This window comes from Panthera tigris, chromosome B3, assembly GCF_018350195.1.
Source record: "Panthera tigris isolate Pti1 chromosome B3, P.tigris_Pti1_mat1.1, whole genome shotgun sequence".
NCBI classification, from domain to species: domain Eukaryota; kingdom Metazoa; phylum Chordata; class Mammalia; order Carnivora; family Felidae; genus Panthera; species Panthera tigris.
Window position 1 is genome coordinate 104868960 of NC_056665.1, and position 27979 is coordinate 104896938.

Genomic DNA, 27979 nt, shown 5'->3' on the forward strand with positions numbered 1-27979 from the left:
TAAAATTAGGAAGTTAGGATCAGTGGTCTTTTGGGTTCCCCCTGCCTCTGTAGTTCTGTGACATCATTCCTGCAATTGTGATGAAATAATTGACAAAACTTGATGACTCCATGGGGTGTGAGAAGGTAAGTGGAAGATAGAGAAGTGGAAGATAATGCCAAAATTTTGAGACAGATGCTCTTAGTCAAAATGAGGAAATATCAAAGCGAGTAAGTTTACGAGCTGCTCTGGGTCTTCTTAGAGATCAGCTGGAAAGTCCAGCAGCTAGAGATGGAGTGCATTCCTTCTCATCTTATTTGGACTTCACTAGGGACTCTGGTTTTGTCAGTGGTTCCTTTTTTATTTATTTATTTATTTATTTATTTATTTATTTATTTATTTATTTATTTTTTAAATGTTTGTTTATTCTTGAGGGAGAGAGGGACAGAGTTTGAGCGGGGGAGGGGCAGAGACACAGAATCTGAAGCAGGTTCCAGGCTCTGAGCTGTCAGCACAGAGCCCAACACGGGGCTTGAACTCATGAACAGTGAGATCATAACCCTAGCCAAAATCGGTCGCTTAACAGACTGAGCCACCTAGGTGCCCCATCCATGGTTCCTTTCTGTCTCTGTCTGTCTGTCTCTCTCTCTCTTTTTTTCAGGCCAAATATAGAACACAATCAACCAGTTTTGTTTTGTTGGTATTTAGTTAAATCTTTCATTATAAATATGTATCTATTTGCTCTCATTTTTAATCCAGGTTGCTTAAAACTGTGTTTTGTGCCCCGTTTTAACAAACTGTGTGACATCTATTAAATCTAAATGAGCTAGAATTAAAAACAGTTTTTAGCAGTTTTAAAAATTTATCTTAGGTTGTCTTTCTTTGGAAGTAACACATAGTACTTAAATTCTTAGAACTTTTTCTACATGATTTGAATTCATACTTCTTGATTATGTATCTTGGTAATTGTGCTCATGTCTTTTTCATATATGTAAGCCTTATTATCTGAAATATCATAGCCTTCAAGGAATTATTTTATTTCTTTAGTGTTTAGTTAGTGACCTGACCTTTCATAGATTTCATGAACCAAATGACTGGTAAGATCCTTATAGGGAAAACCAAGTGATTTAATGTTTTAAAAAATCTAGAAAACCCACCTTCAGCAGATTACCACTCTAGGTGCTTGTTGAAATGGTTCCATGTAGCTTGCTGAATATATTTTTATACATTTTTTATTTACAGAACTCAAAACATGCCTGTTTTTAAGGAAGTAAAGGTACAGCTTTTAGAAGATGCAGGCACAGAAAAGGACGCTGTTACTCAGGAGACTAGAACGTCACCCAGTGGAATTGATTCAGCCACAACCGTGGCCGCAGCAACTGCGGCTGCCATTGCAACAGCAGCTCCGCTGATAAAAGTATATATTTTACCCCAGATACTCACAACATCTTTGTGAAATGTAAAATTATTTACTAGGAACTGATTCTACAAGTGATTGTATCCAACTATAGACTAAGGTTGTTCTAGTTGCTCTCACTTTGAAAGAATTTTCCTGTTGGTGGTTGTATATTACCTCAGGCATTGAGACCTACCCGCCCCCCCCCCCCCCCCCCATGCTGTGATAATGCTAAAGGATCAAGGACTGCCTGGATTTAGCACTGATCCAGGCTCATCCAGGGAGCCCCCAAGTCCTGGGCAACCTGGGACAACTGCTCATCCTTATTTTGGAAAGGCACCCCTAGATTGTCTGTGCCACCCGCCTCAGTTTGCAAATGGGAAAACTGAGAAACAGTTAGAGTGGCACAGGTCCCCGGGCTAATAGGTGGCTGATCTAAGACTAGGATTCCAGGCTGCTGACCTAATTCAGTCTGAGATGAGTGAAGTTTCTAAAGCTAATTTGTTGTGTTATTTGCTTCTTTTTAATTACTATTTCATTTCTGGAATTATAAAAATTCTTTTGTTGCAAATGTGTTATTAATGAGAAAAAAGATCTACTTCAGAATAGCTATCTTTTGCCTTTTATTTCTGTGATTCTAAAAATAAAGGTATAAAATCATCAGAGATTTAGAGAGTAAAAATCCGGTTTGATCATTTTTATTAGAAATCACTTTAAACAACATTTCTAGTAACTGTTCGTATTTTTTATATCCTTTGATATTTTGTTATTTTAGGTACAGAGTGATTTGGAAGCAAAAGTCAATTCTGTTACAGAATTACTCAATAAGTTACAGGAGACTGATAAACAGTTACAGCGTGTTACAGAGCAACAAACAAGTATTCAGAATAAACACGAGAAATTACATTGTCATGATCATGAAAAGCAAATGAATGTTTTTATGGAACAGCACATTAGGCATCTTGAAAAATTACAACAGCAACAAATAGATATTCAGGTATCTATAATAAAGCCAGCACACATTTCATAGTTTTTTATCACTTGCGTCCCTAAACTGATATTTGTTGATAATTGCAATAATAGCTCATTAGATTGTTGCAGCTTTAGTTCTTAAATAATGATTTGTTTATTATCACTCTTCCTCTCCATGTGGAGACTTCTCTGCACATTCAAGTTCAAGTATCATTAGTTCTGTAGGACACTTCTTAGAGTTGGCTTTTCCTTCTTTTGTGGTATTTCTGTTCATACCATTTTTACAATGCTAATATTAGATTGCCATGACTTGTTTACATCAGTGGTTGTTAGCTTGAGAATGTGCATCAGAATCACTTGAAATGCTTTATAAAAATACACATGCTTGTACCTCTCAGGGATTGAGACAGTAGGTCTGAGATGGGACCTGGGAATAGGAAGTTCTGTAATGATTCTGATGAGTAACCAGCCAGTATACACATTGCTTCTGCATTTAATTAATTAAAAGAATGAACATATTTAATTGCCTTTTGAATATGAGGCATGGGGATATTATAAAAAGAAGAGTTATCCTCACAAGGAGCTGATAGTACAGTTTCTTATTTATTTTTGAATTTCTAAGTCCTGGGATAGTACCCCGCACTCAGGGGCTATATATATACACACACATTTTCTTTAAGTGAATGAATGACCTGCACTATAAATGCATTGGTTTTAATTTACTTTTATTTTTGTCTAATTAATGTGTAAGTTTAACACTTAAAAAAATTAAAATATCACATTCAGAAGAATACAGAAAAATAAGTTTTTTATAACTCAGTATGTTAACACAGAGTAAACACTAATCTGCTATAATTTTCAAAACTTCTTAATAGAACTTGGCTTGAGCTTTCCATGTAGTTGAAGATTGTATTTTCAGTGGAGTGGTTATGGCCATACAAAGTAAGGTTTTAGTAAGTACTACATGCACAACTAAGATTGTGTGTGCAGCATGGTGTCTCATGAGAAGCTAGGAGTGGGTCTATTAGAAGACTGGTCTTCAGTCTGCAAATAACTGCACTTCTCTGAGCCTTGATTTCTTTACTCAGAAAAACCTTTTATTTATTTATTTTTTTGTTCAGGGTAAAATGAGATGACAGATTTGAAAAGCACATTGATTTCTTAAGGAAAGGGTCCTACTTGTCTTCATTATATGCCTGTCTGCCATTTATCTAGTCTTCCATAAATAATAAATTGCTTCTGCATTTAATTTGGAAGAATGGGATCTTTTCTAATTCAGACATTTATAAAGCTTCTAATTACAGAGAAAGTTGAAGTTTTAGTGACATACTAGGTACATTAGTAATTCGATAAATGCTTCATGAAATGAAATTTGTTGAGTCTGTCCCATATGTTTTACGTAGAGAGATGTCTACACATTTTTAAGAATTCTGTAAAACTGTAAGTCTTGTTAGGTTTTCCTTTACCTGGTATGAGACCCTCTTTTGAAATTAGTTTTATTAGGTAAGATACATACACATTCCAGGTATTTTAATAAATAGTACTGAAAACAGCTGTCCTTGTAGTTCCTGTTTATATTTAAATGCATATGTTATTGTTGCTGCTGCTAATTTGAGTGCCTACTAGCAATGTTTTTTAATCCTTCAAACAAAATCATGCAGGATATAAAAGATGAGATATTTTGGTTTGAAATTCTCTGGCTGAAGTAGAGGTCTAGGGCTCCTTCCTTTTGGTCATCTCCTAGCATGCCTCAGTGGCTCCTGAGCCATCTCAGAAGTAGAAAGGAGGAAACTGAGGTTTAGAATGATTAAATAAAATGAATAAGGTCACACCACAGAGCCAGGCTTAACCCAGTGACATCACTGCTGCAGTGCGTAACTGCATGTAATATATGTATTTTTATTGCTTATTAAATCTAATACATTTTTTCAAGTCCTCTAGTAAGTTTTAATGTAGTCTGTCATCTAGCTCTTTTAAATGGTATTTGAAATTGATCAAATAATTTTATGTTTCCTAGACTCATTTCATTAGTGCTGCGCTCAAGACCAGTAGTTTTCAGCCTGTTAGTATGCCTCCTTCCAGAGTGATGGAAAAGTATTCTGTACAACCAGACTATTCTGATCTTGGTAGCAGTAATCTGTCTTCACATAACACATTTGCTTCCAGACAAGGTAAAAATATGTAGTTCTCTGTGAATAAAACATATTAGCTATGAATTTTCTTTATAGAATGGCAGCCAAAAACTTGCTTACTAGGTGGTGGAAGACTAAGTCTTCATTCTACAAAATTAGTTCTTGTGAGTTAATTTTTTTGTCATTTGAGAACTTGTTCAGTCAAATTAGGGGTCATGTCCTACTGTATGGTTTTAATTAATAACCTTCATAAATTGTCAGAAGCACTTACAAGTTGAGAAAAGTTCATTTGTCTAGTATCACAAATGCTTGTAATCAATTTTCCAATTCCCTAACTGCATATTTACTCTTTTTATTGATTCTTTCAGGAGAGAAACCACCTTACTACAATAATAAGCTATTTCTAATTATTTTCACAGTTAGTAATAGAATTTAAAAAATCTTTGTCTATAGTAACAACAAAGGAATGCATAACCAATTTGTATTAAAGCTCTGGAATTTAAAATAAGTGAATAAATATGTTTCTAAATTATTGATATTTGAATAATGAATTAATGGAAATCAAGGGCTATCCCTTTTATGATACACAGATCCATGTAGTACAATATCCTCAACATTTGATACGTTAGAGCATTGTTGTATTATAGGCGCATTAAAGACTCCTTAGACTTGTAAGCTGCTCTATATTTTTCCACAAATGAGTGGTCTTACAAAACTGTTGTGAAAGTAGTATGAATCAATTTTTAAGTTGTGAAGTGAGGAAGATGAAGCACAGAAAGGTTATGACTTGCCTGCTTCTGGTCACCTGACTTGAGGGTGAGTTTGTCTATTTGGCCAGAACTCAGGTTTCAGTATGAACCAGCTACATGCTTTCAAAAGAAGTGGACATTTCATTCTCCGTTCTGGAGAATTACTTGCTCATAATTTTGCTTTTTAGACTTGAGTTTTATTTTTTTTAATGTTTTTTTTTTTTTTTTTTTTTTTTTTTTTTTTTTTTTTTTTTTTTTTTTTGAGACAGAGACACAGCATGAGCAGGGAAGGGGCAGAGATAGAGGGAGACACAGAATGTGAAGCAGGCTCCAGGCTCTGAGCTGTCAGCACAGAGCCCGACGCGGGGCTCGAACTCATGAACTGTGAGATTGTGACCTGAGCCGAAGTCAGACGCTTAACCGACTGAACCACCCAGGGGCCCCTAGACTTGAGTTTTAAAGGAAAAATGCATGTTTTATTGGTTGTCTTTCTTTGTATATTTTAGTGACAGTGAAAGAAAATTTAAAAAAATGAGTAAATGTAAACTTAAACTTTCTATTTTTATTTTTTAACATTTTAAACTTATTTTATATACTTATTTTTTTCAATTTTTTAAAATGTTTATTTTTGAGAGAGAGAGAGAGAGCGAGCATGAGTGGGGGAAGGGCAGAGGAAGAGGGAGACAGAATCCAAAACAGGCTCCAGACTCTGAGCTGTCAGCACAGAGCCCGATGCGGGGCTCTAACTCAGACCAGATTGGGAGATCATGATCCCAGCCAAAGTCAGATGTTTAACCAACAGAGCTACCCAGGCGTCTTTACTTATTATTATTATTATTATTATTATTATTATTTATTTTATTTTATTTTTTTTAGAGAGAAAGAGCATGAGTAGGGGAAAGGGACAAAGGGAGAGAGAGACAATCGTAAGTAGGCTGCACACTCAGCGGGAGCTGACTCGGGGCTTGGTCCCACAACTCTGGGATCATGACCTGAGCAGAAATTAAGAGGTATTATATGCTGAACTGACTGAGCCACCCAGGTGCCCAAACTTTTTATTTTTCAATACTTTTTCTTGGGCGTACATTATTTTTATGTACTGCAGTTGTAGCATAAATATAATTTTGTACTGCTTTTTACTAGCATATCAAAAGTATTTCCCATGTTTTACATAATCATCTTCATAATATTAATTTTTAATGATGAAAGGATAGTTTATTGTAAACACAATTTACTTAACAGTTATTGGACATTCAGGCAGATGTGATGAAGTCATCATATATGTAATGTCATTCTTTTAGGTTGTGTCCTCAGGATAAATTCCCAAGAGTAAGATTACTAGATCAAAGTGTATAAAAACTTCAAGACTTCCTATACTTAGTGCCAGATGGTTTTATTAGTTTTCATGCCAGGAGCAGTGTCTGGCTATGCCATTTCACTACAGCTTAAATAGTACTGCATGTTGTCATATTGTTTTTTTTTTTTTTTTGTTTATTAGCTGTAAGTGTAAAATGTTTATAGCCTTTATTTCTTTTGATTTCTAGTGAGGATGGAGTTATTTCTATTTACTTATAATTTGTATATCCTATATAATTTGCTTTATTTTTAAAATATGGGGAAGAGTAACACTCTACAAAATTGTTCTTTTTAAAATAAATTGAATTTATTTCCTTTATTTTCTTTTAAAGCACCTTCTAGAGAGGTTGAAGATACGGGTTTTGATAAACAGAAATCTCCATTGGAGACACCAGCACCTCGAAGGTTTGCTCCTATACCGGTTTCAAAGGATGATAAGATCTCAAAGAGGGGAAATCCCATGGAAGAAAAAGAAAATATGGAGACAGTAGGTCATTCAGGTAATAAAACAATCATGACTAGCATCCACTACTTTATCTAGACCTACCTCAAATTAGAAACAGATTTCCACACCCCTGATTTTATAATTCTCTTATGCACCAAGTAGTGATGATAGTAGGAATTCTATTTTCAGTATTTCTCTTTAAATGATACTTACTGGGCAAATCAAGCTTCTTTAGATTCTTTGTAGAAGGAGTTGGAGATACATGTTTATAATTATTCTGATTATTTTCAACAGGTTATTACTTAAGCCTTTAATGAATAAGTTTTATTATTAATAAAAATGATACTTTACTAAAGGTAAGGCTGATCATCAGAGCATGTTTTCTTATATTGTTAGGTGTGAATTTCAGTAGTGAAACTCAGAGAAATTTACATTTATTACTGTGTTCAGTTGGAAAAAGTGTTAAGGTACTAACTATTTAATAGCAAACAAGAACTTTTATTTATTTTGTTATTTTTTTTAAAGGTTATCTATTTTGAGAGACAGAGAGAGAGACAGCACGAGTGGTGGGGGGGGGGGGCAGAGAGAGAGGGAATGAGAGAATCCTACGCAGGCTCTGCTGACAGCATGGGGCCTGATGCCAGGCTCCATCTCAGGAACCATGACATCATGACCTGAGCCAAAATTGAGTTGGACGCTTAACTGACTGAGCCATTAGTCACCCCAGACAAGAACTTTTATAAGTGACCTGAAATAATAATTTGTTACAGACCCTTAAAATAAAGCCCTTCTAGTAAAAGTAAGTGAAAATGTTAAATATAAGCTTTTATTCTGGGAATCACTTAAATGCATTCAAGCCTTGTCTTGGATGCATTTAAAGAGTTTTAAAGATACTAAAATCTTTGCTAAACCAGCTTTACCAAAAGATAAAAGTTGTTATGTAGTCTCATTAAAGATGAGACTAACAGAGAGATTCAACTAACAGTTGCTGTAAAGAAGCAGTCAAAGGTGTGCCTGGGTGGCTCTGTCCATTAAGTGTCCGACTTTGGCTCGGGTCATGATCTCACGGCTAGTGAGTTTGAGCCCCATGTCAGGCTCAGTGCTGACAGATCAGAGCGTGGAGGCTGCTTCGGATTCTGTGTCCTCCTCTCTCTCTGCCCCTACCCTACTCATACTCTGTCTCTGTCTCCCAAAAATAAATAAACATTAAAAAAATTTTTTTAAAGCAGTCAAATCTCCCTTTAACTCTTGATAAAAATCTTACAATTTACTGGGCTTTGTGATGATGATATGTCTCATTCAAATTCCTTTTTTCTGTGATAGAAATAAATTCAGGCCTGAATTTTAAACAGTGTAGTTTTCATGAGTTATAAATATTTGATTTGACTTGATGAGTGTATTTAAAGCCTACAAACATATGTGAGCTCTTATATAAAAAAAAAAAAATGAATTAGTACTTTAAATATAATACTGTATTTCTCTTATTGTAGGAAATGTAAGACTATTGGAACAGATTTTGAATAACCATGATTCTTCGACAAGAAAAAGTGAATCTTCAGATAAAACCTTACTAAATAGGTCAAAAACAGAATGGAATCCTGAGAGCAGAGACAGGTAAACAAGACATTAGAATAAAAACTATATTGAAAAGAACTTTATTTCTAAAATGTCTTTAGGAATTTTGAAAAATGTATAGCATTGCTTTTAATTTTTTTTAATGTTTATTTATTTTTGAGAGAGAGAGAGAGAGAGCGAGCAAGCACAAGTCGGGGAGGGGCAGAGAGAGAGAGAGAGAGGGAGACACAGAATCCTAAGCAGGCTCCAGGCTCTGAGCTGTCAGTACGGAGCCCGACACAGGGCTCGAACCCACGAACCTGGAGATCATGACCTGGGCCGAAGCTGGACGCCTAACTGACTGAACCACCCAGGTGCCCCGTTGTATAGCATTGCTTTTAAAAGTAATCTTAGATTTATGATTTTCTGCTGCTATCATATCTAGCCCTTTTCTATACTATAGGTATAAAATGAATGTATCTAATTTTCTCAAAATGCAGATTATTTTTTTTAATGTTTATTTATTTATTTTTGACAGAGAGAGAGAGAGAGAGAGAGAGAGAGAGAGAGAGCAAGCACACACAAGCAAGGGAAGTACAGAGAGAGAGGGAGACACAGAATCTGAAGCAGGCTCAGCTGTCAGCATAGAGCCTGACTGGGCTTAAACTCAAGAACTGTGAGATCATGACCTGAGCCAAAGTAGGACACTTAACCGACTGAGCCATCCAGGCGCCCCCAGATTTCTTTTTTTTTTTTAATGGTTTTTTTTTTTTTTTTTTAATGTTTGTTTATTTTTGAGAGACAGAGACAGAGTGTGAGCAGGGGAGGGGCAGAGAGAGGGAGTCACAGAATCCGAAGCAGGCTCCAGGCTCTGAGCTGTCAGCACAGAGCCCGACGGGAGGCTCGAACTCACGAACTGTGAGATCATGACTTGAGCCAAAGTCAGACACTTAACCAACTGAGCCACCCAGGTGCCCCTACCCCCAGATTAATTTCTAATGAATGCAGATTATTTATTTCTGATGAAATGATATTTGAGATTTGCTTCAAAAATAATCCATTGTGGGGTAGAGGAAACTGGATTGGGAGTATGGATGAAATGAGGATAGCCATGAGTGAATGGTTAATGTAGACAGGGATATATGGAGCTCATCATACTATTCTTTGTACTTTTGTGTCTGTCTGAAATTTTACATAGTAGTTTTTAAAAAATCAAGTAAATCTAGGTCATGATAATTTTATTTATCTTGAGTATCATGGAAACTATAGTAATAAACAGCCACATTTTTAGTATTTTCATGTGAAGACAGTGTACAGTTTTAGGCCATTTGCTTTTGATGTAATTACTGATAAAAGATTTATGTCTGCCTTGTTGCTATGTGTTTTCTATATGTCCTAGGTCTTCTTATTTTATTCTACTATTTCTCTCTATTGCCTCCTTTATATAAAATAGATACTAATGTTATTCTCTTGTTTCTTTCACTATACATTTTGAGTTGTTTTCTGAGTGATTGCCCCAGGGATTACAATTAACATCTTAATTTAAAACAATCTAGTTTGGATCAGTACCCCCAATTTAATTTCAATAGGATTCAAAAGCTTTGTTCCAGTATAACTCCTTCCCTTCCTCTTTTTTTTCTGCTGCTGTTGTAATACATAGTACATCTTTATACATTATAAACCCATCTATAAAGCTTTATAATTATTGCTTTATACAGTTGTTGAAATAAGATAGAAAAAAAGTTAGGAACAAAAATTCATTTTATATTGTTTTTACATTTACCTATATAGTTAACTTTTACCAGTACTCTTTACTTCTTCATATGTATTTGACTTAGTTTCTAGTGTCCTTTTATTTGACCCTGAGAGACTCTCTTTAGTAGGTCCTAAATACTAAAGGGAAATCTGCTAGTGATGAATTCTCTGTTTTGTTTACCTAGGAATGTCTTAATTTATCCTTTACTTTTTTTCAGTACGGTTGACATACAATATTATATTAATTTTTGGTATACAGCATAGTGATTCAGCAGCTCTGTATGTTATGCTGTGCTAACCACAAGGGTAACTATGGTCTGTCATACAGTGCTACTACAATACTATTGTAATATTATAATATTCCCCAAGCTGTACCTTTCATCTCCCTGACTTAGTAATTCCATAATTGAAAGCCTGTACATTTCCCTCCCTTTTACACCTTTTTGCCCATTCCCCTGGCTCCCTCCCGTCTGGCAACCACCAGTGTGTTCCCTGTATTGATGGGTTTGTTTCTTCTTTGTTTATTTGTTTTGTTTTTTAGATTCCACATACAAATGAAATCATATGGTATTTGTCTTTCTCTGACTTACTTCATTTAAAAGAATACCTTCTAGGTCCACCCACGTTGTTGCAAATGGCAAGATCTCATTCTTTTTTATGGCTGAGCAATATTCTAATATTCCATCTTCTTTATGCATTCATCTGTCGATGGACACTTAGGTTGCTTCCATATCTTGGGTATTATGCACTGTAGTAAACACAGGGGTACCTATATCTTTTTGAATTAGAGTTGTTATTGTTGTTTTTCCTTTTGGTAAATACCAGTAGTGGAATTACTGGACTATATGGTATTTCTACTTTTAATTTTTTAAGGAACCTTCATATTGTTTTCCACAGTGATTGTACCAATTTACATTCTCAATAACAGTGTCCAAGGGTTTCTTTTTCTCCATGTCCTTGCCAATACTTTTTATTTCTTGTCTTTTTGATACTCACCATTTTGACTGGTGTAAGGTAATAATCTCATTTTGGTTTGCATTTTCATGATGATTAACAATGTTGAGCATCTTTTCATGTGTTTGTTGGCTATATGTATGTGTTCCTTGGAAAAGTGTCTGTTCAGGTCTTCTGCTTATTTTTTTAGTCAGATTGTTTTTTTGGTGTTGAGTTATATAGATTATTTACATATTTTGGATATTAGCCACTTACCAGATATATCATTTGCAAATATCTTCTCCTATCCAGTAGGTTGCCTTTTCATTTAGTTGATGGTTTCCTTCACTGTGCAGAAGTTTTTTATTTTAGTGTAGCCCCAATAGTTTATTTTTGCTTTTGTTTCCCTTGCCTAAGGAGACATACCTAGAAAAATGTTGCTAAGGTCAACATCAACCATATTACTGCCAATGTTTTCTTTTAGGAGTTTTATGGTGTTAGGTCTCATGTTTAGGTCTTTAATCCATTTTGAGTTTATTTTTGTGCATGGTATAAGAAAGTGGTGCAGTTTCTTTTTTCTGTTTTTTGCATGCAGCTGTCCAGTTTTTCCAGCACTTTTTATTAAAGAAAGTGTCTTCTCCCCCATTTGTATATTCTTACCTCTTTTATCATAGATTAATTGACTATATAAAAGTATGGGCTTATTTCTGGGCTCTCCATTCTATTCCATTGATCTGTGTGTTTATTTCTCCTTTACTATTGAAGGGTAGTTTTGCTGGATATAGAATTTTTGCTTGACATTCTTTTTCTTTCAGTGCTTTGAATATGTCAACTCTGCCTTCTGGACTGCAGTGGTTTCTGATACAAAGTCAGCTGTTAATCTTATTGAAGAACCTCTGTATATGATGAGTTATTTTTCTCTTTCTGCTTTCAAGATTCTCCCTCTGTCTTAAGCATGTGACAGTTTGACTCTGATGTATCTTGGTGTGGATCTCTTTGAGTTTATCTTATGTGAAGTTTCTTGAGCTTCTTGGATGAATGGATTAATATTTATTAAATTTGGGGTTTTTTTTTGTCATTATTTCTTTATAGAGTTAAATAGTACACATAACCTTTCTCTTCTCTTAGGACTATGTTGTTTGTTGGTATGCTTGATAGTATCTCATAGATATCTGAGGCTCTTAATTTTTCTTCATTCTTTTTCTCCCCCCCCCCTGTTTCTTAGATTGGATAATCTCTGCCTATCTTCAGGTTCGCTAATTCTTTTTCTGCCTACTCAAACAAATATGCTGTTTGGTCCCTCTAGTGAATTTTACATTTTAGTTTTTGTATTTTTCAACTCCAGAATTTCTGTTTAGGTTTTTATTTCTTTGTTTAAAATAGTTTCTATCTCTTTATTGATGTTCTTTATTTGGTAAGATTTCATTCTTATACTTCCCTTTAATTCTTTGAATATAATTTTCCTTTAGTAATAGCTAATATATAGTCCTTGCCTAGGAAGTCCAATATTTGTGATTTCTGAAGAACAGTTTCTGTTAACTATGTTTTTTCCTGTGTACGAGCTATACTTTTTTGTTTCTTTGTGTGTCTCATAACTTTTTGTTGAAAATTGGACATTTCAAATAATACAGTGTGGCAACTCTGAAAATCAGATTCTTCCATCCCCTAGCAATTGTTGTTGCTGTTTTTATTGCAGTTTGTTTAGTGACGAGTTCTGTAAAGCTTGTGGTCTTTGTCATGTGTGGTGGTTCTCTATTTGGTGAGCTAAGTCTGCTAATGATTAGAAAGAGACTTCCTTAACTACCTTGAACCTGTAAGTCTCCCTCTGAGTATCAAGGGGCTCTGTGTGCGTGTGCGTGTATGTGTATGCACACGTGCACACACTCATGGATACACAACATGTGTGAATGCATACATGTGGTATTGGGGCACACCTTCAGTGCTCTGGCACAGAGTCTCAAGGTCAGCCTGACATAAGAGATTAGGCTTTTCTCAGAGCGTGCTTGGGCATTCATGGAGGCCTATATATGCACATGGCCTTCTGGATCCCCAGTTAGGGCTTTTCAAAGCTCCACCATAGATACCCTATACCCCCGAGTTTTAGTCTATTGGCATTCCTTGTTTACCTCAACTGCTATAGCCACCTTGGGCAGCTAAGATGTTAAACAGTTGCTACTATTTTCAAAAAATTGACCTGGCATTAGGGCTTCTCACTGAACTAGCTCTGAGTCTGGGAAAATAAATCCTGTGAATGGCACTTTTTGAGGAGCTCCAAACCTGTTCTGCCCTTTTGAGTGGTGGTTAGGCTGTTGTTTTTCACAGCTAGAGGGGTGATAAAGCTGATTTTCAAGGCTACCACAGAGTTAAGGAAAGGGTCTTAGAATGAAGCATAAATGCCATAAAAAATGCCATAAAGCTTGCTGTTCTTACCGAGAGTCAGCCGTTTTCTTGATGAATTGTTCCTTGAGTTGTTGCAAGCCTTTGTTTAATTTCCAGAGTTCTGTAAAAGCTGATTTTGACCATTTTTGTCTGTGTTCTCTTTGCTTTTATGGAGGAGTGGTCTTTTAGAGGTTCGTACTCTACCCTGCTGCTCTTTTCCTACTAAACCAGTCTGGTCTGAGTAATTTTGTGTCTTGTGATTTTCTGTGTTTCATATGTTTAATCACTTGACTGATTAACTTCATTTTACTATTTAATGGAACACCATTTACCATTTAATGGAACTGTATAACTAAGAATGCATCAAAGATTTATGTCTTCAAATGTTTGCTGAATTTATGACAATTTAGGAAACTCTATTTTTAAATCTTTCATAGCATTGACACTCTCTCCTCTCAAAGATTTCCTTCCTGTGAAGAACTAGGAGCAGCTAAATTGACTGTGCAGAGGTCTGATGATTTTCTTCATGATCCTGGCCAAAAGAGGAAAGAAACAAATGGCACAGTCCAGGTAAAGTGGGAACAAGATATTAAAATTGATGAGGAATAGAAAGGTAAAAATTATGAAGAAATATAAAAGTTATCAGGACAGAAAGCAAGCAGAAGGATGAAGACAAGGCACTGAAAAAGATAGGCCAGCCCCGGCTTTTCTCTTTACAAAACTTTTCCAGAAGCCCTAAGTGATGTCTACTTATAGCCCTTTGCCAGGAATGCTACATGGCCACTGCTAGCTTTCCACCTTCTGTTGGAGAGGGCAAAAGGGAGAAAGAGAACTGTGAATGCCCTTTGTTTTTCTGGTCCAAAGTGTCTGGCATGCTTACCTAGCGCCAACTTGCTCTTACTTTGTTTTTGCTTTCTTTCCCAGATACAACTTTTATTGGCCACTGGACTGCCCAGCACTTCTATAGACTTACCAGCCCTATTTCACTTAACATTCACATTAATACTTCCAAATGGAAAGAAACCTTAATTACCAATTTTATTTTTTAATTTTAATTTTTAATTACAGTATAGTTGACATTCAATATTATATTAGTTTCAGGAGTACAATATAGTGGCTCAACAAATAGACATTATGAAATGCTAACCATAAGTGTAGTTACTTATGCCAAGTACTTGTTTTATAGCTCTTGAGTTTGACACATGGAGTCCTTAGACTGTATTGGCATAGTGTATGGCCCCAACTATAGCAAGAGCTCTTGCTTGCGTTAAAATAATTAGTATGAACTTTATATGGTAACATGTTTGCCTTTTTCCTTTAAGCCAAAAGAGTCTCTGATTATGTCAAGACTTGCTGATCTTCCACAGAATTCCATTAAGCTTCAAACAACCAATAACAGATCTGTCTTGAAAGATGCTGAGAAGATTTTGAGAGGAGTACAAAACAATAAAAAAGTCCTTGAAGAAAACCTGGAAGCTATTATTCGTGCAAAGGATGGAGCTGCCATGTATTCATTTATCAATGCTCTATCTACTAACAGGTAAGACAGAGTGTTGGCATCCCAAGATTATTTGTGAAACTGCCAGTTGTTAGGCTTTCTTAAGTTTTTTTCTATGCATTTCATTTTGCTTAATGTGTTTCAGTGTTTTGAAAAGGTTCTTTATTTCCTTTGATGATGTGGACTCATTATAAAGTTGGTATTTAGATACCTAGCTGTTGCTATTACTTTTTACAGATGTGAAATTTTCCCTTTTTTTTCTTTCTTTGGTATATATCTTTTGGGACCTATTCAAGCATCCTTCAAACATTTGGTGAAAACTAATAACGTTGCTTTTTTTTTTTTTTCACATGAAGCCTATTGGGCTACACAGTAGATTCAAAACTAGATAAGAGATCTGATCTCGGCTCTATTCTTAGAATATTAAATGCTAATTTAAGACCATTATTTTTTCTCTTTTATAGAGAGATGTTAGAGAAGATCCGCATCAGAAAGACAGTAGATGAGTGGATTAAGACTATTTCTGCAGAAATTCAGGTAGGTTTTGGAAAAAACAGAATTAGGTGAATTCTCAGATAATTTCCAAGTATCATACTTACTCTCAAAATATTCCTTATATATAAGTCTGCTTATAATTTTTAATTTCATTGTTACTCTTTACTTAGTAATGAGTCTCATTTTACTTATTAACAAGTGCTTTTTCTCGTAGATTATATAGCTCTTATCTGGAAAATTGTTGGACAATCACGAAAATATAAGCAATTTGAAAGAAAATTTAGCAAAAGCATTTAGAAATAAAAAAGTATACTTACAAAAACATTTCGAGACTGCAGATGTAGAAGCATTGACTTGACAAAGTAAAAACACCAAAGTTATTTAAAGGGAAAATACTACACAAGATTTCTTAGGTTTCTAAGTTTACAGGAGTTCCAGATGAAAAAGGCCCTGCTTTCTCACCTCCCAAAGCTCACAGTGTATTTTCAGACATTAGCACTGCAAAAATCAAGCAGAGCTTGTTTTCATTAGAGGCTAAGTAATTTAAAGGAAATTTTTAAAATTTTAAATATTTAAGGGGGCATAAGTAGACAAGGTAATCCTGTTATTTTCATCTTGGGGTGCAAAGTGTTTTTTTCTGACTGTAAGATGTGTGTATATGCTTACTCACAATGGTAGCAAGATGAAGTGTCAGTTCGGTTTCCACAGCAATAAATGCTAAAACGTATTTATAAAGTTTGTTGTTTAAGAATGTATATCTCTAATGTTATGAAGAAATGATATTATCTATATGATGCACAAAAAAAAATTGAACTAATAGAAGATTAGGAGATTAGTTTTAGCTGTGTAGACAGCTAGCAATATATGTTATACTAATACTGTGAATTCATTACAAAGTATGTTCAAATCTTCAAGTGATTTTAGTTTATAAATACTTATTTCAGAGTTGTATTACGAAGTTGTTTACTTTTTTGAAGTTTATTTTTTAAATTTAACTCTTTGAACATTTACTATAGTCCTATGGTTCAAACATCAAAAAATGTAAGATTTGTAATGAAAAGCTGCCTTCCTACTCTTGTACCTCCTCTATTTCTCATCCCCCCGCTCCATAAGGCACCAGTCTTTTTGGTTTTCCTTATTCTTCCAGAGAGTTTTTATTCATATATAAGGCAATATAATTAATTTATAAAGCATTTAAATCTGCTAAATTATATTTTTATAATAGAAAATAAATTCTAATACTTTAGATGTGAAACCCCTTCTTGGATAGATTTTAAGTAATTTGAATTTTGGTTATGTTAAGGATGAACTGTCAAGAAAAGATTATGAACAAAAGAGATTTGATCAGAAGAATCAAAGGACCAAGAAAGTTCAGAATATGAGTAAAGATGTTAAAACTAACATACAAGACAAAACGGCAAACAATTCTATAATTCAAAGAAAACATTCTCAGAAACAAAAAGAGGAGCATTTTAGAAATCCACTCATGAGGAACATTCCTGCTTCAAACTTACAGAAAGAGAGAAAAGAAGTAAGATCCTACTCTGATTTTGTGACATGAATATTGCATTATAATTGATCATTTCCTTTAAGCTATAAATAATAAAGCAAATATTAAAATGCAACTAAAAATATGAAAGACTATATAAATGTAAACTATCTTTAAACTATTGATATTTAGATTTTAGATATTCATAATGTGGAAAAGCAGTGCACAAAATACACAGTTTCCTCCTTCTTAGATCTCACACTTAGAATCATAGTATTTTAGTTAGAGCAGGTATATCTAGAGATCATCTGGTCCAAACGTTAGGTTCTCTAGTTTGTGGTACTAAAAATTAGGTTTCATCTTTGTATGTATTTATATGAATATACATATTTTTTGTTTATTTTTCAGTTTAACAAATATGTCTAGTGCCTAGTGGTTGTGAGGTATGATATTCAGTGCTACAGAGGGAACGTTTTTGGCTGCTGTAATTAGGCTGTAACTTTCTTAATGCCAAACATGGATTGTTGGGCACATTAATAAGGCATCTAATTCAATGCTTAGCACTTAGTAGATCTAATTTAGTAAATGCTACCTTATTGTGACATTTAGATTATGATTGAAGACAGGATTAGGAATGTAGAAAATCACTTAAAGACATGATTTATGTTATCTTATTGTGATTGAATGTATATATTTATACTTATATAAAATGTATTTAAACCTTAGTTTTTGGTGCTGAAAATATGCTTAGTAGTATAAGAACCTTTATGATTTTTGAGTGGATGGTTTTTATACTTAATTTTTATGCCTTTGAAAACCCTGAAATGTTAAAGCTGTAGTGTGAAAACTATACGCAGAATTTAAGAGCCATTTAAAGTAGAGGACTTTTCTGACCTGGTCATTCTTATTATAATACGAAAGTGACAAAAGAAAGCTTTAGAAAAATGAGATGTGTTTGATAACCATTTTTTTGGTGAGTCGAATAACTTTGTGTACTTAGGGATTTTTAAAAGCAACCACAGTGATACAAGATGAGGATTATATGTTACAAATTTATGGAAAACCAATTTATCAGGGCCATCGCAGCACTCTTAAAAAAGGACCGTATCTCCGATTTAATTCTCCATCTCCTAAGTCCAAACCCCAGAGACCAAAAGTAATAGAACAAGTTAAAGGTAAGGAACCTCATTTTTTTGTGGTAAACTTCATTTTTTATTTTATCAGTTTAATACGTAAAGTTAGTTTTTTCTTTTTTTATCATTCCTAAATACAGTTCAAATTATATAATGCTTAGGGATGGAAAACAATTCCTTCTAAGAGAGTAAGAAGAAATAGACCAGTTCAAGGCATAAAATACAAATAAGTGGGAAAAAATGTAGATCAGATTCAAGTCACAAGATAGGAGTAAGTGGGACAAGACAGGATTAAGTGGTAGCTTCATATAAAGCATGATAAAATTTGCATTTATGGGATGATGTCTTGAACAATTTAAATTATAATCTAGGGAAAGTAGACATTTCCTTGAAGGCATTGTTCTATCCCGTTCTTTCTGAAAGAAGAATAGCAGCTGTCTATTATCATAAAAGTGCTTATCGGCATTTTTGCAGTTTTCTTTATTCGCAAAGAACTTTAGGTAGTAAAGGTGAAAAAAAAGGTTTTAGTACTTTTGTATACCACCAAAAAGAACTTCAAAGGTGCCTCGATGGCTCAGTCAGTTAAGTATCTGACTCTTGATTTCCACTGAGGTCATGATCTCGTGGTTTGTGGGATCACACCCTATGTTGGGCTCTGTGCTGCACTGACGGAGCGGAGACTGCTTGGGATTCTCTCTCTCTCTCTCTCTCTCTCTCTCTCTCTCTCTCTCTCTCTTTCTCTCTCTTTCTCTTTCTCTCTTTTGCCGCCTCTTTTCATACACTCAATGTCTTTCTGTCTCACAATAAACTTAAAAAAATTCACTTACTACTGTATGTATTGACTCACATCTGCCATTTCACTAGTGTATTTAAACATAACTCTTCATTAAACGTTGAGTCTGTTGACTTTGGTTACATTTTGAAGTGCCTCAGCTTGTACTTTAGCAGCCAGTAAGCCACTTCAACAATATGCAGTATGATAACTAGTGGATACCAGCTCAGTTTTGTTTCTTACCCTTTCTGGAAGTTGGAGCTGTGGCTTTGCTTTAGTTTTCTGTTCCTTTCATTTCTAAAGGTTAGGTGATCATATATAGGGTGTCAGTTTATCTAGAAATCCTACTGGTGTTATTTAGTAAAGCATATAGCTTATGGATGATATTTACCCTATTTCCTCTTCTTTATTGGGACTTTGCTATTAACTTATATTTGGGCTTTTGAAAGCCATTGCAAAAAATAACTTGAAGTCTTAAAATACTTAAAATTCCAAAAATAATTTTATTAAGTTACCCTTTTAATGGTAGAAGTGACTGAACCTGTAGAAACATGCTTATCTGCGGGTCTTGCTGTCTGTTGTTTTCTCTACCTGGACAGCTTATCCCTCAGAAATGTGCATGGCTTACTCCTGCAGTTCTTTGGATCTCCCCTCTGAGATGTTAGCTCTTCAGAGAGGTCTACCCTGACCATCCTATCCAAAATCGATCTCCTGTACCTCTATGTACCCTTGCCCTGCCTTATTGTTCTCCATAATTGCACTTTTCACAATCTGATGTTATATATATTTGTTCTTTTTATTTTTTTAAATCTTTTCTTTACATTTTTTTAAACGTTTATTTATTTTTGAGAAACAGAAAGAGACAGAGTGCAAGTGGGGGAGGGGCAGAGAGAGAGGGAGACACAGAATCTGAAGCAGGCTCCAGGCTCCGAGCTGTCAGCACAGAGCCCGACGCGGGGCTCGAACTCACGAACCACGAGATCATGACCTGAGATGAAGTCGGATGCTCAACCGACTGAGCCACCCAGGAGCCCCTTTTTCCTTTTGCTTTTTATATGCTGCTGCTGCTCCCCTTCTTCTTCTTCTTCTTCTTCTTCTCCTCCTCCTCCTCCTCCTCCTCCTCCTCCTCCTCCGAGTGTAGCTAACACACAATGTTACGTTAGTTTTAGGTGTACAACATGGTGATTTGACAAGTGTATACATTATGCTATGTTCACAAGTGTAGCTACCATCTGTCCTGTTACATCTCAGTGATAGTACCATTGACTATATTCCTTATGTTCTGCCTTTTATTCCCCTGAGTTATTTGTTCCATTACTGGAAGACTGTATTTCCCATTCCCCTTCACTCATTTTGTCCAACCCTCTATCCACCTCCTCTCTGGAAACTATCAGTGTATTCTCTGTGTTATTATGTGTCTGATTCTGCTTTTTGTTTATGTGTTTGTTTTTAGATTCTGCTTATGAGTGAAATCATATGGTATTTGTCTTTCTCATTCTGAGATATTTCACTTAAAACAATACCCTCTAGGTCCATCCATGTTTTCTCAAATAGCACAAACTCATCCCTTTTTTATAGCTGCATAATATTCCACTATATATATATACACACACACACACACACACACACACACACACACACACCCCACACCCCACATTTTTTTTACCCACTTGTTTATCAATGGACACTTGAGTTGCTTCTGTATCTTGGCTGTTGTAAATAATGGTGCAGTAAATACAGGAGTGCATTTGTCTTTTTGAAGTAGTGTTTTTGTTTTCTTTGGATAAATATACAGTAGTGGAATTATTGGATCATATGTTATTTCTATTTTTTAAATTTCTGAGAAAACTGCATACTGTTTTCCACAGTGGCTGTACCAGTTTACATTCCCACCAACAGTGCGTGAGGGGTCCTTTTTCTCCACATTTACTTGTTACTTCTTGTGTTTTTATTTTAGCCATCTCACAGGTGTAAGGTGATAATCTTGTTCTAGTTTTGATTTGCATTTCCCTGATGATATTAGCATCTTTTCATGTGTTTATTGGCCACCTGTATGCCTTCTTTAGGAAAATGTCTGATTTTATATTTTTATTTGCTTATCGATTGTTTTCCTTACTAGACTGTAAACTCAGTGAGTACGTTTGGTTTATTCATTACTCTATTTCCTGTGTCTGGGGCAATGCCTAACATATAAAATGCTGAAAAAATTTTAAATGAACATTCAAGAAAAATATTCATTTAATTGAATAAATGAATACTAGACAACAATGAAAAAAATATAGACGTGGTACTAAAATGTTTCTTCCTAGGATCATAAATCTATGTTTAACAGTCCAGATTCATAAAATTACTCCCATATTAAAAGAAAAAAGGTAGTAATGTCAGGAGTTTATTTAGAAAATAGTTTATTTTCCTTTATACTTTTACTTTGCTTTGCTTTCCTCAGGTTCTGTAGAAATCAGACAAATTTCTAATTTTTTAAGAATTCAGGATTTAGGGGTGCCTGGCTGGCTCAGTTGGAACAGCATGGGACTCATGATTTCAGGGTTGTGAGTTCAAGCTTCAGGATGAGTGTAGGGATTACTAAAAAAAAAACAAAAAAAAAAAAACAAAAAAAAAAAAACTTAAAAAAAGAACTCAGGGTTTAATGTCTATAGATTTTCATACATAGGAATAAAAAAAGTGTATAATGATATTGACTCCTATAAGATTTTAATAGGTATATAATTTGATTATCTGTACATAATTTCAAAGGTTAAAGGCTGGTTATTCAGAATTATGTCATGAGTAAAGATGTAATGAGAAGATGAAAAAAAATCCAATTCCAAATATGATTATTAACTTTTTTGTACCCATAAGGGAAAATATGTAATGGGTTAAATAAATAATACAGTCTGAATATTCTGAATCTTTTACTCAACATTTTTTTCCTAGTCATTGAATCTGTCTTGTCATAGTAGTTGAAGAAGTTATTACCTATATTCATTGGTTCAGAAACTGTGGCCTGCGAGTCAGCTGCCTGTTCTTTTTTTTGTTTTTTAAAGTTTATTTATTTTTGAGAGAGAGAGACAGAGCACGAGCTGGGGAAGGGCAGAGAGAGAGACACAGAATCTGAAGCAGGCTCCAGGCTCTAGGCTGTCAGCACAGAGCCCAACACGGACTCAAAACTCATGAACCATGAGATCATGATGTGAGCCAAAGTCAGACGCTTAACCAACTGAGCCACCCAGGCACCCCCAGCTGCCTGTTCTTATAAATAGTATTGGAAATAGCCACACGTTTATTTGTGCATTGCCTATGACTGCTTTCATGCTGTAGTGGCAGAATTGACATGTAGCTGAGACTGCATGGCTCATGAGACTAAAATGTTTACTGTCTGGCCATTTAAGAAAAAGGTTTTGCCAACCCCTGGTTTATATGTTACTTCTATTTGGGAGCCTTGTAACTTTATTATATAGAAGGAGATCTTTCTGTAAAGATCTGTATTTCTAGCTGGCTGGATAGTAGATGTTCAAACAATATTTTAAAGTATCTGCCATTGATAATTATTATAGGCACTAAAGTAAAGTCAATAAGAACACAAACTGACTTTTATGCAATGAAACCTGTGAAAATGGATTCTAAATCGCAACACTCCATTCCTATGATGCTGCCTCCTGGTGACCAGCATTACTTGTTCAGCCCAAGCAGAGAAATGCCTACTCTTTCAGGTACACTGGAAGGTCACCTAATTCCTATGGCTATTCTTTTAGGTAAGTCCCAACAAAATACACAGGGTAAATTTTAAATTCTTATCAACAGTGGCAGAACTTTCAAAATGACGTGATAGTCCCTTACCTTTTCATCTATGTGTTGTATCTGTGGGTAGGGCCTCAGAATGTGTCTTATTTTGTATAATAGCAGTCTCTGAAATAATGGGCTCTCACCAAAGTTTCATTCACAGGAAACATTCCTTTGCTATTTTATAGTACATTGCTATAGATGAAACAAAGCAATAAAATGTTTAGATATGTTCTAGATATTCATAATAATTAAAGAATTCAAACATTCTAAGTAGTTCAGTGTCATGTGTTAGGTGAAGTACTTTAAAGTAAGTTTTATGTACTTTTGAACTAGTCTGTGGTAAGTAAAAATTGTGTGGTTGTGTCTCCTAGGCCAATAGTTGGTTATTTACCTATCTGAGGTCTCTCAGACTCATGACTGTAAAAATTTAACAAATCATTTTTGCTCCCACACTAACTCTTAAAATATAGTTAGTTTTTTTTTCTTTTGGTGTCCTTGCTATTCTTTCTTAATTTTGTTGAATGATTTAAATATGGACATTTTCCAACATAAGAGGGAATTTTTCATTTATGATATTATGGGTTAGTGACATGTCACCTTGGTAGCTGTGTCTGTTCAAACATGCCTTCTGTTAATGTAGTAGCTAATCCTTGCTGTGTGCCAGCTATAGACGTAAGCACTTTATATATTTATTTAATCTACCCTGTAAAACCCATGGTAATATACCAGTTTTATAGATGAAGGAACCAAGGCACAGAGAAATTAAGTGATTTGTCAAAGGCCACATAACTTGAGTGGAGCTGGGATTCAAACCCAGTCAGTCTGGCTTTATAAAGAGTCTACGCTTCTAAAGAATGTACTGTATTGTCCCTCTTTGAAATGTAGGAAATAAGTGGAACTTTTGAAGTGAAAGCTAAGTTTCTGACAGCGGTGATAACTACCAAATAGTGGGTATATGTGCTATTTATTGGTAGTCAATCACTAGTATTTTATTGTTGGTTTTATTTCTGTCCATGGTTGCTCTATGAAGATTTGAGAATAAAAGTAATCCGATGTAATGCACTACATATTACTCGTAGCTCTGTCACTTATAAACAGGTATGGCCTTTGACCAATTCTGTTGTTACTAAACCTATTTCTTCAACTGTGAAATGTGGATAACATGAACACACCTCCTAGGCTTATTTTGAGGGCCAGATAGTGTATGTGAAGTGTCTGGCACATATGGGTGCCTGGTAAATGTGAGTCACTGCTGAAGGGAAGCCATGGTGAGTATGTTGACGGTGATGATAATAGAAGGAGAGATGACTGCAGTTAGCACTCGGTTTTTAGATGAGAATTCAGCCATAAACATCCAGGTTACGTATTTGATTTTACCCTTTATTTCTGAAATGGTCGACGCATCTCTTCCCCAAACTCTTTAGGACAAACCCAAAGTAATAGTGATTCCATGCCACCCACTGGAGTAATTGTAAACAAGCCACACCCTGTAACAGTGACTACTTCTATTCCTCCATCATCTCGAAAAACGGAAACTGGAGTAAAGAAACCTAACATTGCAGTTATAGAAATGAAGTCAGAAAAAAAGGATCCTCCTCAGCTTACCGTACAGGTATGCCAGGGTGCACGAATAGACAATTTTTTTTTTAAATTTTTTTTTTAACATTTATTTATTTTTGAGAGAGAGACAGAGCATGAACGGGGGAGGGTCAGAGAGAGGGAGACACAGAATCTGAAACAGGCTCCAGGCTCTGAGCTGTCAGCACAGAGCCCAACACAGGGCTCGAACCCACGGACCGTGAGATCATGACCTGAGCCGAAGTCAGCTGCTTAACCGACTGAGCCACCCAGGCGCCCCATGAATAGACAATTTTAAGGGAAGAAAATTTAGCACTTAAAATCTGTTACATTGCTTCGTGAAAAATTTGCTTTCATCATGGGCCTTTTGTTCTTTAAAACTATGATATTAACATGATATCTCGATCCTTGTTCTACATGATTTAAGCTACTTGTTCTAAACTAGTGATTCATATCCAGGTGACATGATGATATTCCAAAGGGAACAGTTCAAGAGTGTATTATAATTAATTTTAAAAGAATGAGTATGACTTTAAATATATACAAAATTTGAATGAATAGAAAGGGAACTTATATGTTAAGATTAATTATTCAAGTTTCCATTCTTCCTAAGTTAATATATAATTTAAGTCAAATTGTAATTTTAAAAAGCCCCATGACAAGGCATGAGTTTTATTTTTTTGTCTGTTTTTTTTAGTTTGAACTTAAGGGTCATTTTGATGTTTGATATTATTTAATGATTCGATATATTATTTTATTTGATATTACTTAATGATTATGTAATGACTTGATACTATTTAATGACTTAAGATTTAAGGATCATTTTGATATTTGAACCTGTATAACGAAGTATTTCAGATAATAGCTTTGGTTATTTAAAAAAGAGAGGCTCGGGGCACCTGGGTGGCTCAGTTGGTTAAGCGTCTGACTTCAGCTCAGGTCACGATCTCGCGGTTTGTGAGTTCGAGCCCCGCGTCGGGCTCTGGGCTGATGGCTCAGAGCCTGGAGCCTGCTTCCGGTTCTGTGTCTCCCTCTCTCTCTCCCCTCCCCCATTCATGCTCTGTCTCTCTCTGTCCCCAAAATAAACGTTAAAAAAAAAAAAAAAAAAAAAAAGAGAGGCTCTGGGTGGCTCAGTCAGCTATGTGTCCTCTTTTTTTTTTTTTTTAATTTTTATTTAATTTATTTTTTAAATTTACATCCAAGTTTGTTAGCATATATGTGTCCAACTCTTGATCTTGGCTCAGGTCATGATCTCATAGTTTGTGGGATCTAGCCCTGCGTCAAATAAATAAATAAATAAACTTAAAAAAGTAAAAAAAATTTAAAAAAAGAGTCTAGTCTGTGGTAGATACTTCATGTATCAGTGGGCAATAGGATTCTTGTAAGCGGAATATTATATTTTATAATTAGTTGACAATGTGGAAAATAGATCAGTTTAAGACTCTAACCTCTTACTGTATGGCACATGAATTCTAAATAGGCAATAGGTGAAAGTATAACTGTAAAACATAAAAACAACAAAATTAGAAGATAATTGCATGGAATTTTTATCAAGGCTAAAGTTAAGTCTGGATATGAGAAAAGAAAACCTACATATGATAAAAGAATAGATTTGAATCTACAAAATCTAAAACTGAAGTTAATGTAAAAAATTCTGATACAAAAAGGAAAACTACAGTGAGAATAGATGTAAGGAATATGCTAGAAAGGATCAATTTTTAAATCTGAAAACTTGAGTAAATTAATAAGAAAGCAGTTGCAAATCTGGAAATATTCAAAGAACATAAATACAGAAAAGGAAATACAGTTTATAACCAAGAAAATGAATAATTTCAATCTTTCTTGTCACCAAGATAATGCAAATTAAAATAACAATGATATACTTCCATTTAAAAACTTATTACTTAAACAATTATATTATTTAATTGGACAAAGCAGTAAAACATAATTATGTTTTTGATGACATTAATTTTTTAATGTTTATTTTTGAGAGAAAGAGACACAGAATGTGTGCAGAGGAGACACAGAGAGAGAGGGAGACACAGAATCTGAAGCAGGCTCCAGGCTTCAAGCTGTCAGCAGAGAGCCCCAGGCGGGGCTCAAACTCACGAACCATGAGATCATGACTTGAGCCAAGACCTGAGCCAACTCGACTGCTTAACCAACTGAGCCACCCAGGCACCCCTGTTTTTGATGACATTAAATAGAACTTGTTTGGGTTGCATTTTGGCATTAATTACCAAGACTTTTAAATATTTATGGTTAGTGACTCCGGAATTAAATCTAGTCTCTGTCTATCTAGCATAATGAAATAATTCAAAGTTTAGGGGTAAAAAAACCCTGTATGTATGAAGAAGTTTTTTATGGTGATATGTATAATAGTGGAAATACTAGTAATATCTTAAATGTTTGCCAACAGAAAAGTGGTTAAATAATTAAGGCATGTATATTTGTTGAAATACACAGTTATTTAAAATATAATTATGAGCTGGGTGGCTCAGTCAGTTAAGTGTCCAACTCTTGATTTTAGCTCGGGTCATCATCTCACAGTTTGTGGTTTTGAGCCCCACAATGCTTGGGATTGTCTCTCTCCCTCTCTCTCAGTCCCACCCCAACTTGTGCTTGCAGTCTCCTTCTCTCTCAAAAATAAAAAAAATGAACTTAAAAAATATATAATTATGAAGATTCTACGGAATCAAGAAAGGTGCTTATGACTTTAATTACAATGAGAAATCAGAAATGAAATTATTTTGGGGACACCTGGATGGCTCAGTTGGTTAAGCGTCCACCTTTTGGCTCAGGTCATTATTTCACAGTTCATGAATTTGAGCTCTGCATCGGGCTCTCTGCTGTCAGCACAGAGCCGGCTTCAGATCCTCTGCCCCCTCTCTCTCTGGCCCTCCCCTGCTTGTGCTCTTTCCCTCTCTCTCAAAAATAAACAAACATTAAAAAAAAAAAAAAGAAATGAAACTATGTTAGATTTTAGCCATACATGAGTACATAGTAAAAAGATAAAAGGAAGAGTGAAAATAATTTAAGGTGTTAGGATTTTGAAGGTGGCTCAGTCGGTTAAACATCTGACTCTTGATTTCAGCTCAGGTCGTAATCTTACAGTTCATGAGTCTAAGCCCCATGTCAAGCTCTGCGCTGACAGCATGGAGCCTGCTTGGGATTCTCTGTTTCCCTCTCTCTCTGCCCCTTTCCTGCTTGCTCTCTCTTTCTCTCAAAAATAAACATTAAAAAAATATAGTAGGATTTTGTGTGTTCCCCTTTATTTTCTAAATTTTGTAAAATATGCTTTCATAACTCAAAAAATTTGTCATCCATTGACTTCACAATAAAAAGTATATGTTATTAATGTATAGATTGACAAATATTTGAGTCAAAATGATAAACTGGATGTTATGTTCCGTTTCAGGTGTTACCCAATGTGGATATTGATAGCATTTCGAATGGTAGTGCTGATGTCGACTCATCTCTGACTAGTCCCAAAGAAGCACGTCCTCCTCTGAAAACCTGGATACAGGTATTCAGAAATTTATCTTCTAGTTTTGAGTAATATAGGACTATGGAGTTTAATA

General features: G+C 35.0%; 1 protein-coding gene across 9 annotated transcripts in view; it reads left to right on the forward strand.

Annotated features, from left to right (window-relative positions):
* KIAA0586 (KIAA0586 ortholog) overlaps positions 1–27979 on the forward strand; it is a 112455-nt gene that overhangs the window by 11081 nt on the left and 73395 nt on the right. For 6 of the 9 annotated variants that reach the window (XM_015543416.2, XM_042989791.1, XM_007095234.3 and 3 more), the window contains exons 5-17: positions 1222–1396; positions 2151–2372; positions 4365–4518; positions 6917–7084; positions 8520–8643; positions 14088–14220; positions 14973–15190; positions 15613–15685; positions 16947–17174; positions 18133–18307; positions 22592–22789; positions 24245–24432; positions 27817–27924. In XM_015543416.2, the coding sequence (XP_015398902.2) occupies positions 1222–1396; positions 2151–2372; positions 4365–4518; positions 6917–7084; positions 8520–8643; positions 14088–14220; positions 14973–15190; positions 15613–15685; positions 16947–17174; positions 18133–18307; positions 22592–22789; positions 24245–24432; positions 27817–27924 (2164 nt within the window). Of the gene's footprint in view, positions 1–111; positions 210–1221; positions 1397–2150; positions 2373–4364; positions 4519–6916; positions 7085–8519; positions 8644–14087; positions 14221–14972; positions 15191–15612; positions 15686–16946; positions 17175–18132; positions 18308–22591; positions 22790–24244; positions 24433–27816; positions 27925–27979 lie in introns of those variants that run through there. The other 3 variants (XM_007095235.3, XM_042989792.1, XM_042989793.1) reach the window with 2 other exon arrangements.